The sequence below is a fragment of the Hydractinia symbiolongicarpus genome, chromosome 8, assembly GCF_029227915.1.
Source record: "Hydractinia symbiolongicarpus strain clone_291-10 chromosome 8, HSymV2.1, whole genome shotgun sequence".
In the NCBI taxonomy this organism is placed as follows: domain Eukaryota; kingdom Metazoa; phylum Cnidaria; class Hydrozoa; order Anthoathecata; family Hydractiniidae; genus Hydractinia; species Hydractinia symbiolongicarpus.
The window spans coordinates 8400101-8419343 of record NC_079882.1 but is presented as its reverse complement, the minus strand read 5'-3'; the positions used below and the strand labels follow the sequence as shown (position 1 = coordinate 8419343).

General features: G+C 33.2%; 1 protein-coding gene across 2 annotated transcripts; it reads right to left on the bottom strand.

Annotated features, from left to right (window-relative positions):
- Positions 1–374: 374 nt before the first annotated feature.
- LOC130656055 (uncharacterized) lies at positions 375–18425 on the bottom strand. Of its 2 annotated transcripts, none has more exons than XM_057458894.1 (3): positions 18274–18425; positions 2464–2892; positions 375–2161 (listed from the first exon to the last, which is right to left on the bottom strand). In XM_057458894.1, exons 2-3 carry the CDS (start codon positions 2867–2869, stop codon positions 627–629), a joined length of 1941 nt encoding a protein of 646 aa, XP_057314877.1. In that variant the 5' UTR covers positions 2870–2892; positions 18274–18425; the 3' UTR covers positions 375–626. The 2 variants fall into 2 exon arrangements, with proteins under 2 accessions (XP_057314877.1, XP_057314876.1); XM_057458893.1 differs by lacking the exon at positions 18274–18425 and adding an exon at positions 3742–7529.
- Between the last annotated feature and the right edge of the window lie 818 nt (positions 18426–19243).

Below are 19243 nucleotides of genomic sequence, written 5' to 3'. Positions count from 1 at the left end.
CAAGGTTGTTCTCTTTTGTAAACATACCAGTTGGTTTTTATGTATAGGTACCAAATTTTATGTGTACATTGTTTGCGCTTAGAGTGTAATCAAAGAGCCCTGTACATAGATCCGAAAAAATTGTGTTATTGGCTCACTCTTTACGAATGACACCACGTAACAAAGAAACCGCGCCGTACTATTTCCCGTAACCTATAACGAGATTTAACTGTGATATATATCAGAAATCATTGTCTTTAAATAGAAGCTTCAAAAGCAAAAGCAAGTCTCTATTTGCATGACCCTCTTAGCAGGACCCACTTCGCAGGACTCATTTTGCAGGACCCTCTTTGTACATCCCTAATTACCAACAGAAAGTGAAGGAATAAACAAACTTTGGCTTTCAAAATTTATTTCATATTCTAAAGATAACTTTTACAATTTACCTCTATATAAATGAAAATTGGTATTTACATAGGCCGAAAAACAAATTTGGTTCAACTTTCATAGAAAGGAATAGCTACACTTTCAAGAACTGCTGAGAATTTGATGTGTTTAGAGCTGACAATGAAGAAGCTTGCACTTAACCTCACGTACTGGTAATGAAGAAGCTCGTACTTAACCTCGCATCAAAATAAGTTACTAAATCAAACAAATGTATCAAAAATCATGTCGGAAATTTTCCGTCTTTCAGCTTTTCTTTCGCAAGACATTTTCACATCCAGTGGAGCAATAACATTTTCTCGTCTACCACATTGTCCATTCACTGAAACGAAATTTTGTCCTGGAGTTAACACCGGGCCGTGGGATACTTCGTAAGTATAATTGGGTTGTGGATAAGGTGGAATGTTGAACTGAGTTGACGGGCGTTGACTATGCATGCAACACGAACAATGTGCGCAGGTACTCGTTTCAAGATATGATGAATAGTATTCTTGAGGATTATAAAAGTGCGATTTGGGAGAAGATAGTTCATAACAGGAAGAGTACATATCTTGTTGATGTGGTTGCTCTATTTTTTGAACAGTTTTAAATGTTGTTTTTTCAATATGTTCATCATCTCTGTATTCAGGTTCTATGTTCTCCTTCACAGAGCTTAAATCAGTACTTTGAAGTTCGTTTTCAATGGTGGAGTGCACGCCAAGCACACCTGTGATAACATCATCACCTCCAGATAGTTTTGTTCTTGGTTTCTGATATTTCGTCTCCATTGGTTTAAAAAAATTGCTAAAATAGTTCGTTTCATTTTGAACAAGACCAGGTTCATCAAAGTATATTACTTCCTCTGGTTCGTTTCGTGGGTAGATGGTAGATATTGAGGGCATACTTAAAGCTCTGGATAACGTGTTGATGCTTGGGGATGTAGCTTGGTCGAAATCTAAGTCATGGACTTTATTCCACATGTTTTTAAGGGCTTCGGGAATCGAACGAGTGCTGGCAGAGCGTTGGAAGTTGCTATTTCTAACCGAAGCGTCACTCCCCTGTGTAGAGGTTGGCTTCTCTTGTGCTTTATATGTTCGGCTACCTCCCATACGGTTAACTATCTTTTTTAAGAACGATTTTTTTCCTTTAGGATCTGTAGCTAATCGAGACAATATATCGTCACTCTCCTCATCAATTTCGTGCAGGTAATCAATGTAGCTAGTATCAGAAGAGATAGTACTGATTGTCTCGTTGGCTCGACTTTGAGATAATTTCCGTGATTTTAATTTTCTCCAGCTGTCTTTGATCTTTTTTAAAGGCTTGATTGATGTGCGGCTAAGAACCGATTCGGATTTATATCGGTATTTACATAAGGGGTAGTTCAAATGATCAGGTAATGGGAATCTAGACTGTTCCAGTGGGTGACTGCAGTCAAAAACATAACTACGTCCTTTAGTATCACTATATTCCGTCAAACCTTCATTTTTATAACACTGTCTTAGTATTGAATCTTCTTTAATCTCGATGTCGGAAAGTTGACGTTCCACAGCATCGAAGTTAACTTTCGAGTTGTTGACGGGTTTATTCCTTACAATGGGTTTGATATTCGAAGGTAATGCGGAACAACTGTTCGTTCGTCGAAGCAGACTTCGTTGATAGGAAGCAATCGAAGACTGTTTCTCGATACTTTGGTTCAGTTTTTCTTCTGTACGCCTCTCGTTATGATTAATTTCACTGGGGTATTGCAAAACGACGTCATCTAAAAATTATAAAGAGAGATTTCCTTTGAACTGAAAGAAAAACACAAACAGAGACATTTAAAAAAACAAGATCGCTACAAATTGACAATGGAGGACTGAGTTATTGTTGTGGAAAGGAACCAACTATTTTGCTACAACATATCTAGATAATCCATCCGTGCACATTATATACAGGATACATAGTTATTTAATAATTAAGAAGTCTTTCGAAATTCAAGTGGCTTTCATTTTTATTATTTTTAACAAGTTTTGTTTCAAGGGGAAGTATGAATATGCTTTTAGAACAAAAAAACCCACGCACCTTCCAACTGTTGGTATGAGAGTTCAGAGAAGCTTCCTGAATCTGCTTTTGATAATGATATCCCACTATCTGTCAAAGAAGGCTTTGAATGACATCTCTGCTTCCCAGCCCTAGGTTTTGATCTCCTTTTTGGCGGTCCCCAATCACCAGAGCGCCCACTACCACCAGAATTAACCGCCAGACCATCACTTCCTGTGTCTGATTCAACATCACTGTATTGGTGATTTCGTGCTTTTTCAACACGGCGCCGAACACATCTTTTTGTGTTTCCTTTTGTTTGTTTCAAAAAGTTTTCTTCGAAAGTCGAGTAGTTCATAGCAGGTTCAGTCTGCGTGAATCTATTTCTAGGTAGCATATCTCGGTGTCCGGCTAAATAACCATATGATACAACAGCTTGCTCTCTCATTATACTATATTTTCTTTCTTATTCTAAACGAAAAAGAACGTATTGTTAATAAGGATACCGTCAATTTAAATTGATAAAAATATTTCTTTGAGGCACAATATATATACAGAATTAAATGGATTGATTATTGATAATTGAAGCCATGATACTCGAGGTCTATCTACTGCTTTGAAGTTTGTCATTAATTCTGATTTATTACTGTGCCTTAAATAACCTTGAAAAACGAATGAGTGGGAAGATCGATTTGATTTAACTTAACGAGCCTTTATAACTTTTATGAGAAACATTTCGCGGCTTTCTGAGATTACATGTTGCTTCATATTAAACCATGCAGGATTGGTCGTTAATTATCTACTTAACTTTTATATCTGTTCTGCAGAATACAATGGCGCAAATGAGAGGTTTTTTTCATTTTCAAAAGACAGTGACGTCAAAAATAGTAAATATTTGACAAATTATGATAGCAAATAAAACATTAAAAATATAATAAATAATATTGAAAACGAACCGTTAAATAAATATAGATGGTAAATAAGGAAGAAATAAATAAAATAAATGTAAAGAAACCTATTCATGCAAGTATACATTTTATCAACAACAAAAATGAACTCTTTGTTACTAAGCAGCGAGAGCTTTTACTATCAAATAACATCAACATACATAGAAACAATTTCTCAGTTTTCATCTGAATGAAAGGCGATAAAAATAAAGCATAAGTGATTTTTTATCGCCTCGTTAAACAAGTTTGAAGTAAAATCTCTCAGTAAATAATTTTCAAGAAAGTTAAAATATGACAACTAAGAAGATAATAACAAAAAAATAAAATTCCCTTTGAACTCTTTCGTCTTCTTAAACACACTGTTTTTACTCACCTCTTGACACTCTAGTTATATCTGTAAAAACTTGTAAGAATGTATAAGACATAAAATAAACAGTATTTAAAATCAACGCAAACATCCTTCTCCACATGACGGTATTCTTATAAAAACAAACAAGAGACGAGAGAACCGTTACGTTTTATTAAAACAACAATTCGCTCGTGAAGACTGTCACCAAATGTCAACATTATCACTGTCTTTTGTTTGCTCATCAATTTCCCCTATTCTTAAACTCCAACCAGTTTTTCCCCATTTTGTTTAAATTAATTATAATCAATCAACAGTTTTTTTAATTGGTTAAGTTAGTTCGCCTTCGTGGATCACATATTTTAACTTCAAGAGTTGGATAAGAGAGCAAAAATATATCCATGTAGGAGAGCGCTGGTGCTATTAGGCGCGAACCACAATACAAATTTATTTAATCAACCTGTGTATTTGAGCTTATTTAAGCGATATGTCGCAACAATGAAATAATTATAAAGAACATTAGCCTCTAATCAATCCCTTCCGATGATTCGATCAAGAGGGATGAGTCAAGCTAATTCATCATCCAATGCAAAATGTCTTTCGGTTTGTAAGAAAAGATCTTATCTGTTGTACAAAATCATTATTTTTACAAAGCATCGCTAACTATGTAACAGAACATGCCGGATAACATACTGGCGACACCTTTGATCTGACGCCACAATGCCATACTGTTGCTATGGTATGAGCTTTCACATTTTTCACATTTACTTCGACGTCTTGTTCTCATTCAGCCGGATTTTCTAAGTGAGTTTCATATCTCCATCGAGTTAAACCTGTCTAAAAAATGCGAAGTTTAAAATGTATATAAGACAATAAAAAAGATCCAGAAACCTCTCACCGATTAATGAACATCTTTTCGCATTTCTCATTACATGTACAGTCTTAACGACTCGTTACAAATATATATAATGTGTCGGTCTTATTCTTTCTTTTTATTGCAACGACAAAATTACCCCCGGAAAATATCCTAGATTCAGAATGAAAATATATTAATATAAATATGGAACAGGAGGTAACAACACAAAAGATGGCTAGTTTTTGATGTAATTAATTTTTCCTTCGTTTAGCCTAATTAGAGTTTGACAATTGTGTATTAAAATTGGATGCGTGGGATTGTGGCTGGATGTTCATTAATGAATTTTTAAACTTCTTTGCGAAAAAGAGAAGGAAGTACTAGAAAAGAGTAGTTGGAATTTGACATTTAACGTCCACCTTTTTACCGGGTGAAACTGATTTTACTGAACCCTTGTGTCGTCAGAGAAAAGAAATTGACACTCGATGTTTCCACCACGTAAACAATGGTTTATTTTTATACACAGTTAATTACAGATGTAAAACTTGGTTTTTATATAACCAAACAATTTTGACCATGTTAAACTGAGCATGAAGTGGCGAGGTGATTATGGTTTAGTTACCATGGAAACAGCCACATAAAAAAATGCAACGAAAAGAAATCACAGTGCGCTTTCATGCTTAAAAATAGTGCATTTCATGAAATTCGAGAGCTGAAAGAAAGTTTATATACGCCGATTTTTCTTTCACATGAAGTTTGACACATTTTATCTTGAAATTAAGTGTTAATGGCTTCGGTAGCGTCAGATCTTTATTTTCTTTTCATGTCATTGTTTACCTCTTGAAATTGTTAGAATTTCACTTCTGAAGCTAAGCTACGAAATATTGTTGCTAAAATTATTCTTTTAACACAAAATCTAAACGGGTGAAACTGTGAAGCTGTGATATCGAGTCAAAAATAACTAACAAAAACAACAAAAACAAAAACAAAAACACCTTAAATGGACATTGTGTTTTTTTAAAACGAAATAGCTTAACAGACCTAAAGAAAACATTCTCGTGCAACACTGATCAAAGCAGCGCTGAAAAGCAAACAATCACATTTTATGCACCATGACGTCACAAATATTGACAATACTTCACTTAAATATATCCTGCATATTTTTATTTGTGGTTAGAAATACGAAACAATTTCCTCTCTCAAATCAAACGCTCCCCGTCTTTTCACCCGGTTTTATACACATTATACACTACACTATGCATTACACTTATTAACACACTATATACAGGAATGTGCGAATCAGTAATACAAAATTTGCAAAATAAAGAAACCTCTCTTGGTTATCATCCAATTAATCAACCATTCTTATAAACATCAGACATTTTGCATATATCTTGAAAAAACCTTTTTCATCTTTTCATATCTTTAGGTGTGACCATTCTTCCATTTTTACGTGTGGCCAGTCTTCCATCTTTACTTTTAACCATTCTTTTTACTGCCGATGTTATTATTTGTCCCAGCCAACATCATTTGTTGAACGAAAGAATAATTTTGAATAATGTAACGTTTTTATAATTAACACGTATTGAAAGCTGAATCAGAAAAGCAATTACCATGATTGAGAAACGCTACAAATATTTTGCATCAGCGAAAAAAAGATAAAACAACGACTCAAACAATCTAATTGAAAATTTAACTCGAATCTAGTGAAAGACGGGGGATAGAGTAATATCCTTCTTAATTAGCAGAAAAAAAAAACATTGATTAAAAAATGCTAAGGACTGATCGCAGCGACGATAAAGTAGCAAAAGTGATTAAAAAAATTAGCGTAGTATTTTGTTGTTATATAAATGTCCTGGAATTAATTCAACACCAGATTCACTCCCCCCGTCTTTGTGCTGTGCAACATATTACACTTAAGTTAGATATCCCACATATTCTCATTTCATTCTCACTGGATTGAAATCAAAAGACACCGACAAGATGGTAAAATGTTTGTCCATTCAATGCACAGTTGCCAATGGGAATTTTTTAAATCTTTCAGAAAATAAATAAATATACGCTAATAATGTTGAAATTAAATTTTTCTTTAAATTGAAAAAATGAGATTATATTATTACCCTAGCATTTCATTTTTTCAAAAAATTTTCTGGAAATAGAAGCTAAATTTGCGTGTGTGCGAAAATCTACATTTTGTTTTCTGTCTATACAAAAGCATATATTGTTTCTTAATTAACAAAAAACAAAAATTTATTAGCATGTGCAGCGAGGGACCTTTCGCAATTCTTCGAGATCTAAATAGAGTTAATCAAATTCAACATAAGGGAATTATTCATACCTTCGCATAAAAAAGAGTAAAGCCAATATTCTAGTTACTCATACTTTCCCACAAAGAAGATATTTTACTTGTAATGCAAGCCGCCAGGTTCCTTTTTTTTTTAAAAAAAAGTATTTTCCTTATAAATAAATAAAATGCTGGTAAATCAGGTTAAAGTAAATTTACTCAATTGTCGTGATAAAGAAATGGTGAGATAATAATAAGGGGAAATCACAGCCATTTTTGTTTGTCATTGGACAGGACAACAAAGAAGGTGCAACTGTAATTATTACCTCCCGCTAAAGAACGCAAGACATAAAAGAAAACGTCCGCACGTGTTCAACAGCACGGTATTATCCTCGCCAAGGCGCAACTCTTTTTCGCTTCGCCTTTGTACCACGTGACTTTTGTGAGATTTAATTGGATCACAATACAGGTGAAAATAGAGTCATTATGATGAAGAGTTTAATTTCTGTGAAAAAAACATTACGTTTTTATTTGACTTTTTTACAAAAATGCAAAAATCTGTATGACAGTATTCGATACAGGAAGATTCCAACAAACAATTTTTTTTTATTATCCTCTGAAAGTAATTAGTTACCAGTGCCAATTAAAAGTTGCGACATAACTATACCTTTCGTATTGAATCACGATGAACATTCTTCATGCAGTTTCTCTGATTTTCAAAGAGAATTCAAATATCCAGAAATTTATTCGTGGAAATTAAAGTTATATAAAACTTACCTTTTGTTGTGAATCGTGAGTTTGCGTGGAGTGAGACTTTGTTGTTGTTCAACTTCAACAATGAACAACAATCATGTTATATACAGTTATAAAATATATAACAATGGGTATTATCTGTTTCGACAACGCTTTCAAACAAGATACATTTTTAATGGAATTAAAACCTTAAAACAATAGCCTCACTCCGTGAAAAGATTTGCAACAAAAAATTATCATTTCTTTTCTTATTCTCAGAACAAGTTATTCGTCACATCTTATGACGCACCCATATCGCATTCCATTAATAAAACACCAGATATTGCCCTCCGTATTGTGAGATATAATTTAACAAGGATAACATAGTCTACCGAATTCTGAAGCCGTTCCTTCTATGGGGCACACGAGGGAGGCCCTTCAAAAACTGAAAATCAATGGCAGCTTTTTAATATAGCACTCCACCCTACACGCTACGCAATAAGTTCTCCATCCCTCTTTCATCGGATTAAAAGAAACGTCCCGCCTTGAAATTTTGTGAGAAAAGCCAGTCTTAATTAGCCCTGAGCAAAGTCGTTTCCAGGGTTCTTTTTCGCTTTTTGAAATGTGGATGGCGCTCGCGTTGGTATGGTACATCAGACGAAAAAAACTCTGGAAACGAGGTTGTAGTCCTAACCCTTTGAAACTATATTTTTTCCAATTTCCATAACTTTCTAAACACGTTAACAAAAATTATTACGAAAAAAAGTTCAATTAATATTTGAAAACGGATGTCTGATGGATAATGTGTGAAAACCAAAACTTCCTCAAATTGGCGATAAGAAAGTTACAAAACCAAAAATATGATGATGATGTTACATTGACAAAGATGCGACGAGTCACACGCCTAAATTACGTATAATTTTATTGTCACGAGAATTTTCGCGGGAAGAAAATTTCGCAATTCAAAAAAAACCGCGAGTATGTTCCACTTATGTGAAATGAATTTTCGCGGTTGACAAAAATGGATTTTGTGGGAATGTAAAATTTCCCCTGAAATTATACATTCCTCTTCATGGATACTGTGCAGTACCCGGCTTACGCATTTTGCAGTAATATCAGCACGAGCAGATAATAAACTGAAGAACATTTCGGAATATATTTTCGCGGTTTGCAAAAAAACTTGATATTTTGCGGAATTTTTAAGAAAAAAAAACGCGAAAAGTTGTGACAATAAAATAGATTCTCAACATCATTTTTCCAATTATAAAAAGATATGGTAAATCCCGTAGAGTATTGATTTTCCCTAAAGTCATGATGAACTTCTGTTGTAGTAAAGTAGATTTGAACAGAAAGCAAGTAATTTCATGTACACCAAATAAATAAAAATAAATAAATAAATAAAATTCCAATCATATGCGACATACAAAACAGTTTTCATCAGCTTGTAAAAAAAATCTTAATTCTTTTTGTAAAAATAGATTTTCTGTTGTCAATCACAATTCGTCATACTTAACGATGACATTGTCACACCTAAAACTGACACACACGTCAGCAACAGACAAGTTATAATTCTAAACATATGTTTGCACGAGAATTCTCACAATGAAAATAAAATTCGTGATTTTACCAAAAAAGTGAAAATACAAGTCAAAGAAAACATATGGTATTATCATACCAACGATATCAAACGTTATTTGTGTTGTTGTTGTTGTTGTTGTTGTTGTTGTTGTCACAGTTGTTACTGACATCAAACAAAAAAAGAAAGAGTCGATTTTGCTACTTAGAAAACCTATAACTAACAAGCCATATTCAATGTTTATTTTTTCCACTCATGGAAACATATTCAAAAAAGAACATGCTTTATAATTAGATTATAAATTAAGTAAATTATATTACTATATATCTATTTTATTTAAAGGAAATACGAAATTACACGCTTAAAAAAAGATTTCTATTGAACGAACTTGAAAGTTTTTTCTTATTATTCAAAATTGATATTAATTAAAATTCGTATTTCATATGACGAAACAACAAACACTGGAAACGCATAAAAATGCCATTGCCTATAATGTCCAAAATGAGACCTAAATGAGAAAAGTGTTAACGTGCAAGGATTAAAGTTAGATCATACCTTTAGTCATATTAACCATCCATTTTCGAGATAGTCAGAACCTGTCTACTTTCCCTTCTTCAAAGTAAATCTAGCTAATATGAAAGAGACGCCATAGACAACACATCAAATAAAAGAGTACACAAAGTTTAATTGAAGTTTATTGGTCAATTACAATGGAATGGTGAGAATTTTGAACTATATATTTTGATACAAATTATTATTTTTTGTTTATATGTGAATGCCTCATTATTTTAGTGTCATAGTGGATCATTGTCATAAAGTAGGATCTAAAAAATATCTTCGCACATTAAGAATACAATACTTCTTTCTTTAAGTTCCCGAGGAAATTTAAACATAGATAAAGTCGTCATAAAAATTACACAGTTTCACCTCGCCCTACTATTGTTAGATTGATCAATTAAAGAAGAAGAAAAAAAAGAATTAGTTATCTCAAAAACTCTTTTCTTATTGCGCAAAATAAGTTCCAATTTAGAAAATGCACTTTCCGAGAGCGCCATGACTGCAGCAAAATATATTTATAACTTCTGTCAATGGGCCAATCATTAAATTGTAGAATATGATTGTTAAATTCGTCACCACCTTATTAAGTCAATGTCAGCAGTAATGAAGGTGACTTCCTGACATATACCTGATAACACGAAGTTGACAATCACGTTACGTAAGAATTTAAGTTAGGTTGGACAAGAAAGTGATAAAGTAATTTGTACCCACATAACACAGAACCGTTAGATAATTTTAAGCTTTTTATCGACATTTCCATCTTTTATCAGGTGATATTTTTACAAGGTCTATGTTTCTCAACGCTACATGTCTCTCGATCAATTCTATCTAATTTGACAGGCAATCGCACATGAAACAGACATTTTCATCTCACAACAATGTCAATTAATTGTCAATTCACCGAAAGCTGATTTCAGTGATATCTCTAACCATCAACTGATTGGTGCAATTACATTGAATAAAGAGAAGTGACCGCTCAGTTATTTGCTTGTACGAATTTAATTGGAAACAGCAAACAAAATGATATATGGGGGAGGGTCGGAAGAAAAAACATAACATAATACACGTAAACAAAGAAATTGCTACAAAAATAAACGTGGACCAAACAGGAAAAAACAAAATGGCTAACATAAGGTCAATGAATTTAGAAATCTTTTCGTAGAAACTTTTTGATCCGGTGAATTATCATCAGACATGTTAAATATCGTTAATTTAAACATTCTTCTATATTTTACTTCAAAAAATCCACCTTATCTCCTCCTCTTCCTTCATTTAAACTTCTCAACATTTTTTGTTGTGTTGCACCTGTTACATGCCTTACAAAAGAAATTTATACTTTGCTAAGTTTGACATACACCATTTTTAGTTTTATGCTTGAATTTTATGAAGTTTATTTCGACCTGTTCAAATTCGTTTGTTTACAACCAAGTGTAAAGAAAAAGAATATTCAAAATTAGAGCCTAGCGTAAATAAATATTGACTGTTTATTAATAAGTAAACAAAGAAATGTAAATAGATTCATAAATAAATTGAATGCATTAAAGCTTTTTGTTGTTCAAGCTCAACCTAGCACTAAAGTGCAGTAATGGTAGCAGGGTATGTAAAACTCGAAAAGAAAGAAAAAAAGAATGAAAGCGATAAATAAAAAGAGATGCTTCACAGCAATATATATTTCTATATATCTAGCTGGATTTTGTTACTTACGCTTCCAGAATAGCATTCTCTACTTGTTACAATCAGAAAATGAAAGAAAATACTGTCTTCCTTGAGGCTTATCGCTAAAATGTTATGATATGAGTCAAGCAACCAATTCATGCAAAGCAAAGTACTCTTGTTTCATGAAAATGAAATTAATAAATGCATATAAAAAAAAAAGTAGAAATGAAACTTACACTAGCACAGCAAAGTGGAAATCAAAAACTATATAAAGAATAGAACAACCCCTCCTTTAAAACCAATGTTTTAAATTATTTAAACCTTTCCATTCAAATGGGCGGAGATATATTCTTTATCGATCTATAATTATTTTAAATGGTAAAAAAAGAGCATTTTAAAAGTTCGACACATGCGCATAGATCATTGGTCCAGATGTGAAATTTTGGTGCAAAATGGAAGAGTACTAAAAAAAAAATGATGTAGTTATTTAACGCGCACAATATATATCGATTGTTTTTATCGCATACAAAATATAAAAATGGTTAAAACGAGTGAGATAAATACAGATGTAGAATTTGTAGTATTATTTATGTAGTCCAGATTTTCTGGCGCCTACACGTGGAAAAGTTGTGTTAATGATTTTTCTTCGCAGAGAAATTCAATAAGAAGTTTTGTGTGCAAAAAAGTTTTGAATTTATAAAAGTAAATAATTTCAATCATAAAGAATAATATGAAAATTTAAATCTTTCCTTTCCACAAGCATCTTTTTATAAGCAACAGAAGACTCAAATTCTTTAAAAAACAAAGCTATTTTGAAGAATAAAAAGCTTCAAATGAGCAAATAAAAAAAGAAGGACAAACAAGCTCTTACCCTCCCCGCTCCAAATTGATTAATTTATCGAATGCAAGTTTTCATTACATCACTCCCCCCCCTCCTCTTCCAGATTATTGTCCCCTTCCCCCCGTCATCGTTACTCCGTGATTTGATTAGCGCAGTAGCCTAACTGAGCTAGTCTTCCCGAAATAGTTAACACGCGACAACTAGGCAGCAACCTGTAAAATACGAAAAGATAGGCAACATAGAATCTCAGTCAAAATTTTTATGTTTCTTAAGACGGACAGTGCATTGTATTCATTGTTGCAATCAGTTGCAATCGCGTGCACGCAAAGGACTATTTGATTGCAACGCGCTCTGATTTGTGATGGTCATGCAAGGTTGGACGAAAATTTTTCGCTGGCACTGAAAAGCAAGTTATTTATTAAAGAATATTCTCACCAAGGCTGCAAATGTTTTTTCCGATTTCTTCACCCTTCTCACTTCCCTGGAGCAGCTAAATTTGATAACTTTCCAGAGGTGACCTAACTTATAAAGGCTTTATGAATATAATAAACAAATAAAAAGCAAATAAAAAGAAAAAAAAAGGAATAAATATCTTCTTTGTTCTCATGTAGACTTTCTCAACTTTCCCAGATACATTTTACTATCCTTTTTTAATAAGACTAATAATAAGAAAAACAACTTAGTGCCCAGTCTGTTGTAAAAATCGAATTATAGACAAAAAAACTTATCAGAGAAGGTAGTATCATGGAGACATAGAATTTCTATTATTTTCAATATGGCGCCTGTGACAGTGTAAATGGTGTAAATAATTTATAGGAACAGACAAAAATATTCGAATAGCTATTTTGCAAACTAGATATTTGTTATCAGATTGATTTTTTGTTATTGTTAATCTATTTGCATGGAACACTGCAGAAATTTTTGGCACAAAAATTTTGCAACACGCTTTTTTATTTATAAGAATAGTGTGTGCGTATTCTTAACTTTTGAGCAAAAATTATTCTGATATATTGTTAGCATAATCACTCTAAACCTGTTGTTTGAGCAGCCTAATTCAATCGACAGAAAGAAAACTAGATTTTGTGAAGGAAAAACACTTTAAACGAAACCTGAAAAAAGACATTTTACATCAATGATAAAGTAGAAGTTTATATGAGTTAAACAAAAGAATAAAAAAGCCAAACGTTCATAATCAATAATAATAAAAAAAAAATCAGGATATTTTTAACTTTGTCTAACTTCATCTTGAATATTCTTATAGTGTATATTCTTATAAAAATAGGATGTAGCCTCCAGTTCGAAAAAGAACGCTAAAATATGCCAACAGATTGTAAATACGGTTGAAGTTCCTTTTTTCCGACATTATACATGACCTTCTTACTGGAGCTGTTCTTTCTGGCATTTTAGCTTTAGTGTCAAGCTTCCTCAATGTATCAACTATTTTGCCATTCGAAAAAATGATCTTAAAAATATTACTAGGTTTAAAGCAAAAAGTTAGAAACAAATAAAAAATAAAAATGAAAAAAGAAATGGAAATTTAATATACACTGTTAATTGAAGTTGGTAAAAAATAGGTGATTGTTAAAAAACAAGTGTCGTAGAAACGACACACCTAAATTTAATGTTCGTTTTGTTAGTTCGAAACAATTTTTCAGGTGGTGTGCACGTAAATATTTGATTACCATTTAAATATATAAATAAAATAAAAACGTGTTATTTAAGTTAATATCTTATTTAGTTTTAGAATACATTAGGTTTATTTATTTATTCACATGTGTGGACGTGAGAAACAAACAAGATGTTCTGTTGGATTCCAACATTGACAAAAAACCCCGAGGTGTTGCAACATGGACAGTTTCCAAACGAAAGAACAATATTTACAACCCCGCTACAAAACTTCACCTCCTCAGAAAAAGAAAATATTGAATCACTTTATTGTTTAACCTAAAAAACCATCGAAAACAAAACAAAGAAATTAATTTAATTTTTGCAAAGTTGAAAGTAACTTTCAATTTAAAAACATTTTTGTGCATATTCTTTTCTTCATCGACATGTTGCAAGTGGTATTTGATTATTCCTATTGCTAAAACATGAAAAAACATCGGTATTTCTACTAACCATATGCTAGTAAGACTTAAGTTCAAAAATAATCAAAAGGACAATTTAGTCCCTCTGTTAAAGAATTTCCCGATTAGCGTATAAAATCATTGTTTGTCACAATGGGGATTATAAAACAAATTAAGGTTATAAACGATTTTCAATATTTAGTTAATGTTTCAGCAAGAAGCAAAAACATCACGGTGAAACACTGATTTATGTATTTATCACCCTCTCATAAAATCAATCTAATTCAACTGTTCTGCCCAATCTTGGAACGCGCCTCGTCTTAAGACTGGCCAGGCCAATCTTCCGACAGTGACAAATGGGTGGCCAGTCTTAAGATTGGACTGCCCAATCTATGGACGTACATGCCCAATCTTAGAACAATTGTGGAAGACAAACAGAACAATAAAAATTTTAGAATTTACCTCTTAATAGGAACTGTAAATTGAAACTTTTCTTGGAAAATCAAAAGGCCAAAAATTTATATATACCATGTATTTTATGTATAAAAAATTGAAACTACTCAACCATATTAGCATAGTCTATAAGGTTTTTCTTCTATAGACTATGATATTAGCTAGCTAGTTAAACATCTCATCCAATGAAATTAACAGCTAGCTAACTAATAATATGGTTGAATACGATTTTTCTGATTCATCATAAATATAAACCTTTTATTTTTAAAATTTAGCCACTACTACAAGCTGTATATAAATGCTAAATGTATAACACGTGCTCTACCAGCTACCTAGCTAGCTAGCTACGATTTTCACTCTACTGTGTCCAAAAACTGGCCGGGTCAATTCAACAGTACCCAAAATATAATGTTTTAATGTGCCTGAGAATGTTTGTTGGGATTTGCAAAAGACAGAGCTCATGTGGTACATCCCTTCTTTAAAATCTAAAAGGCGCCAAGGATGGGCCTAACATGGTCTTTTGTCCAATCTTGTGACGCGCTGCCCAGTCTTAAGACTGGGCAATTTTTTGTCCAAAGATTGGGCAACGTCCTAAGATTGGGCAGAACACAACCATTAGATGTGCTTGGTGTACGACTGCAATACGACGTTGTTTTGATCACATTCACTAAACATGCATGTCAATAACACTCGGACTTGCAGACGTGGACCACAAAGATAACAGTGTGACCACTCATGCTGACGAATAATCTTTATTAAATAAACGTCAAAATTTACTGATAAAAAGGGACGCAAGTTGATGCGCGATATGTACACTCATAAAACTAAAGACTCAAGAAAAAATGTTAGTGAGTATGAGATCTGTTTACTTAATTCTTTTTTAGGTATTTGAATAATTTGATATGAGTTTAGTTTTAGTATGGCTTATTTTAGCACAACATTTAAGGTGTTCTTGTATAAATAGCTAAACTGTCGCTCCATGAACTAAAAATTGGCTCGGCCTGAAGGCTATGAGGACACTCCGCATAAATTAGAAGTCTTGATAACCCATTGCTTGGCAATGGGTTATCAAGACTTCAATATTATCTAGGAGAAAGAGTATTACAGGTAGTATGTCCACTTGTTAGTCTGTTTCTCCAATACTTTAAAAAGAAACAAAAAGCAAATTTTAAAATGACAATACTTGGTTCAGGGCGGTAACAATGATGCCACCCCATAAAAATAACAGCATAAAGCCCTCCTTTAACCCAGTACCAGAAAAGATGTATCGAGAAAATTCCCCAAGGCATTCTTCCCACAACGCAAAGTTGTCAACATCAGGCACGCTTCTTTTTATAATTGCAAGGCAACGATCAATAATTATACAATCGACAAAATCTTGCGACGACCACGGAACGTGACTGGAAAGTGATGTGATGGCAATCAGTAAATGCTAATCATATACGTGACTTAGTTACAGCTACGAGTATGGAGTTTTCAGTCTGTGAAACAGCCAACCAACACGATTAATAAGATTAAGTTAGGCACGTTCATAAGACTAGCTTGTCATACCCACTGGGCTAGACATGCAGATTGGACGTTGAAGCCTCTTACTACTCGGTCAAAGATTTTGCGAGTTTGAGGTTGTTTCCTCCAAGGTTGAATGCAAAGAAGCGTCATATGGTTGCCAGTTACTATCGATATTTTCGGCATTTCCAGAGGCGGGTACTTCAGTGGAATTAACTCTTTCGTGAAATTTTTTTTTAAGGTTTTAAGAAAAATTTAGCAAAGCTTAGCGGATATAATTTTTTTTTCATTGCGCATGCCCAAACAAAGCGGCCCTAACATAATCGTGACGTGTGATCGCAAAGTTATTCAAATTCTGTTTTATAATGGCGGGTTTTTTTTAAAAAAAATATTCGGAAATGGTAATGTAAAGAAAAATGAATTTCTCTAGGATTTTATATTAAAATAAAAATGAGGTCTTTCTGTAAAGGGAATTTTGGCGGCTAACAACAGGATGTTTTAACATTTACGCGTCATACGAGCAACTCCAAGGAAAGATGCGTCCAAAGTAGAACAAAACGTTGATATCAATGAAGAAGGAAACCTACCTTAATCAAGACCTTGCTCCAACACGCGAATGCAACGAAGAAAAACAAAATCTCCACAAACCAAATTATAATATTTTTTTTATCCACCTCAAAAAACTTTTGAAACAACTCTGTTAATAAAACATTTCAGGAATACAGTAATTTTTTTTCTTGGACCGCATTTGGCAACAGCATGGCAAATCATAAAATGGGTTATAATAAGTAATTTTGTTATAAAGAAAGTAAATTGACAGTGGAATCCACACACCTTCTAAGGTTAATGTGGGTGTATTCCTTGCATACTAAATATCTACAATGTTGGCAAGTACTGCAAATGTTGAATTACTGTTATATTGGATTTGAACTTTTAAATGTTTACAGCAGACTTGGGTTTAGGATCTTATATTTGGTTACATCCTAGCATTGAGATATTTCGGCACTTCGTAGGACCTGACTTGGCATTCTCGACCTTTGAGCCCTTTGAGATAAACCTCAAGGTTTTATCTCAAAAAGCTCTCGGGACGAGAATGTTGATTCGGATTTTTCTTTAATTCCAGTATGTTACGTTGCTCTGTATCTACGTATACAAGTTGCTTTTTTGCAGCACCTCGGCAGCGGAGTATTGGCGAGCTGGTAGTCTGCTGTGCCAAATTTTCATCACCAATTGTAGAACCATTTTTTTGAGTCAAAGGACCATTAAACACTAGATTAAATGTTATTGCTTAAAGTGTAAAGGTTGAAAAAGCAATTTACGAAGTAATCTTGCAAGTTATTTTTTGCGATTTATTTAAGTTTGTGGCAACACACTTTGTCCATATATTATAATATAGACAAAGTCTGTTGCCGCATACGTCTGTCTGGGTGTCACGCAAAATGGTACCGCAAGTAGTGACACGCTCACAATGTGGTATAAAAAGAACCAATCTAGTCAGTGGCCCGTGCAAAAATCCACGGGCCACTGACTAGTCTCATATAAATGTACAAATACTTGTTTTAACTCACGTTAAACAACTGTTGTCGACAATTTCAACTATCTCAATATAACCTGGTTCTAAATTAGTGCAATGTTTAGTATAGTTGTAGTATTCAAGATGTAACCATAGGGCTCAAGTTTCAACTATGGCTCACTTAAATTTAGTGTTGTCCAACCCATTTGAAGTCATCTACTGACCGCGAACTAGCTTTTGTAGTAGGCAAGCCAGTTAAGCTATGCCACACTTATTTCTAGCTCTAACATAACTTGGAACCCTAAGGACGTTAACATTCCGTATTTTTTTTTATGACTCATTGCAATTTTCGGCAGAGTATATCTTATCACGGAGACATTTTAAAAACAGATACAAGCTTTGTTTCATGAGAAACATGCCACGAGATTCGTTGCAAAAGTTGTCGTATCTTTAACCGTCGTTTTAACTTCAAAACTTATATAAATTAAACGTTGTTTTGAAATAATTGTACCGAAACTTACCTTTAAACTTCTGCATGTCACAAACACACGAAGAAGAAGAAGATGAAATAGAATAACGTCCTGTGGCGAAAACGCTGAGTCAGATCTGATGGTGTAGAAATATATTTTGTTTTGTGTGAAGAAGAACAAACGGATGAGCGATTTAAGAGAATTTCTTTATTTTATTTTACTTCTTATTTATTAATATTTTTATCTTTCCATCTGCGAAGTATTGTAGTATTATATATCAGAACATTAGAAAACATAAAATTTAAATAATTATAATTATAAAAAGACATGGAGAAAATACTCTCCACCTTCTTGTTGATTTGCTGGGTTTATTTATAACTTCTGATAAACTTTACGTTTCAAACCAATATTTGCAAAAACATTCCGCAAAAACTTCTTCTGAAAAAAATGTAATCTCTTGAGATGTTATCGACTCAGAAACACATCCAGCATATAACTCGTTAGTCCACTTTCAACAGCCGAATTCGAGAGTCAAATTTGGTCTGCTCTGGTGAATCCGTTCATAAAGGAAGGGGGCAACACTCAAAACAAAAATTTCAGGTCGACGATCGCCGTTGTCGTTCAAAAGACCTTGTTTGCAAAAAGTGACGGAAAATATAGTCTTTAGCCTCGGCCCCATCAACCGGTTTCACCGGCCCTGTGACTTTGAGTCCACGACCGAGTTAAGTTTTTTTTATCCATATATAGTTTAAGTTCCTTCTCAACGTACTGGTAGGAACATAAAAATGAGATTGCGTTTGGCAATTGCCACTAACAACATTTAAGTTTAAAAAACAAAAACAAGGGTCATAATTTTTTTTGTTATAAAAACAATGACACTAGAAATTGTTAAAAACAAAAACAAAATGAGAACAATGGCGAGGCTGGAATTTTACTGTTATATTATTGGGATATCTGGGATATTGGGATATCAAACATCATTGGGATATATTTCAAGGCAGAAAATTGCGAAGACCCGTTC

Coding starts and splice junctions, on each gene's coding strand:
- LOC130656055 (XM_057458894.1), bottom strand. CDS start 2,869: ATGAGAGAGCAAGCTGTTGTATCATATGGTTATTTAGCCGGACACCGA. Junction 2,162..2,463: donor CTCATACCAACAGTTGGAAG/GTGCGTGGGTTT, acceptor TATAATTTTTAG/ATGACGTCGTTTTGCAATAC.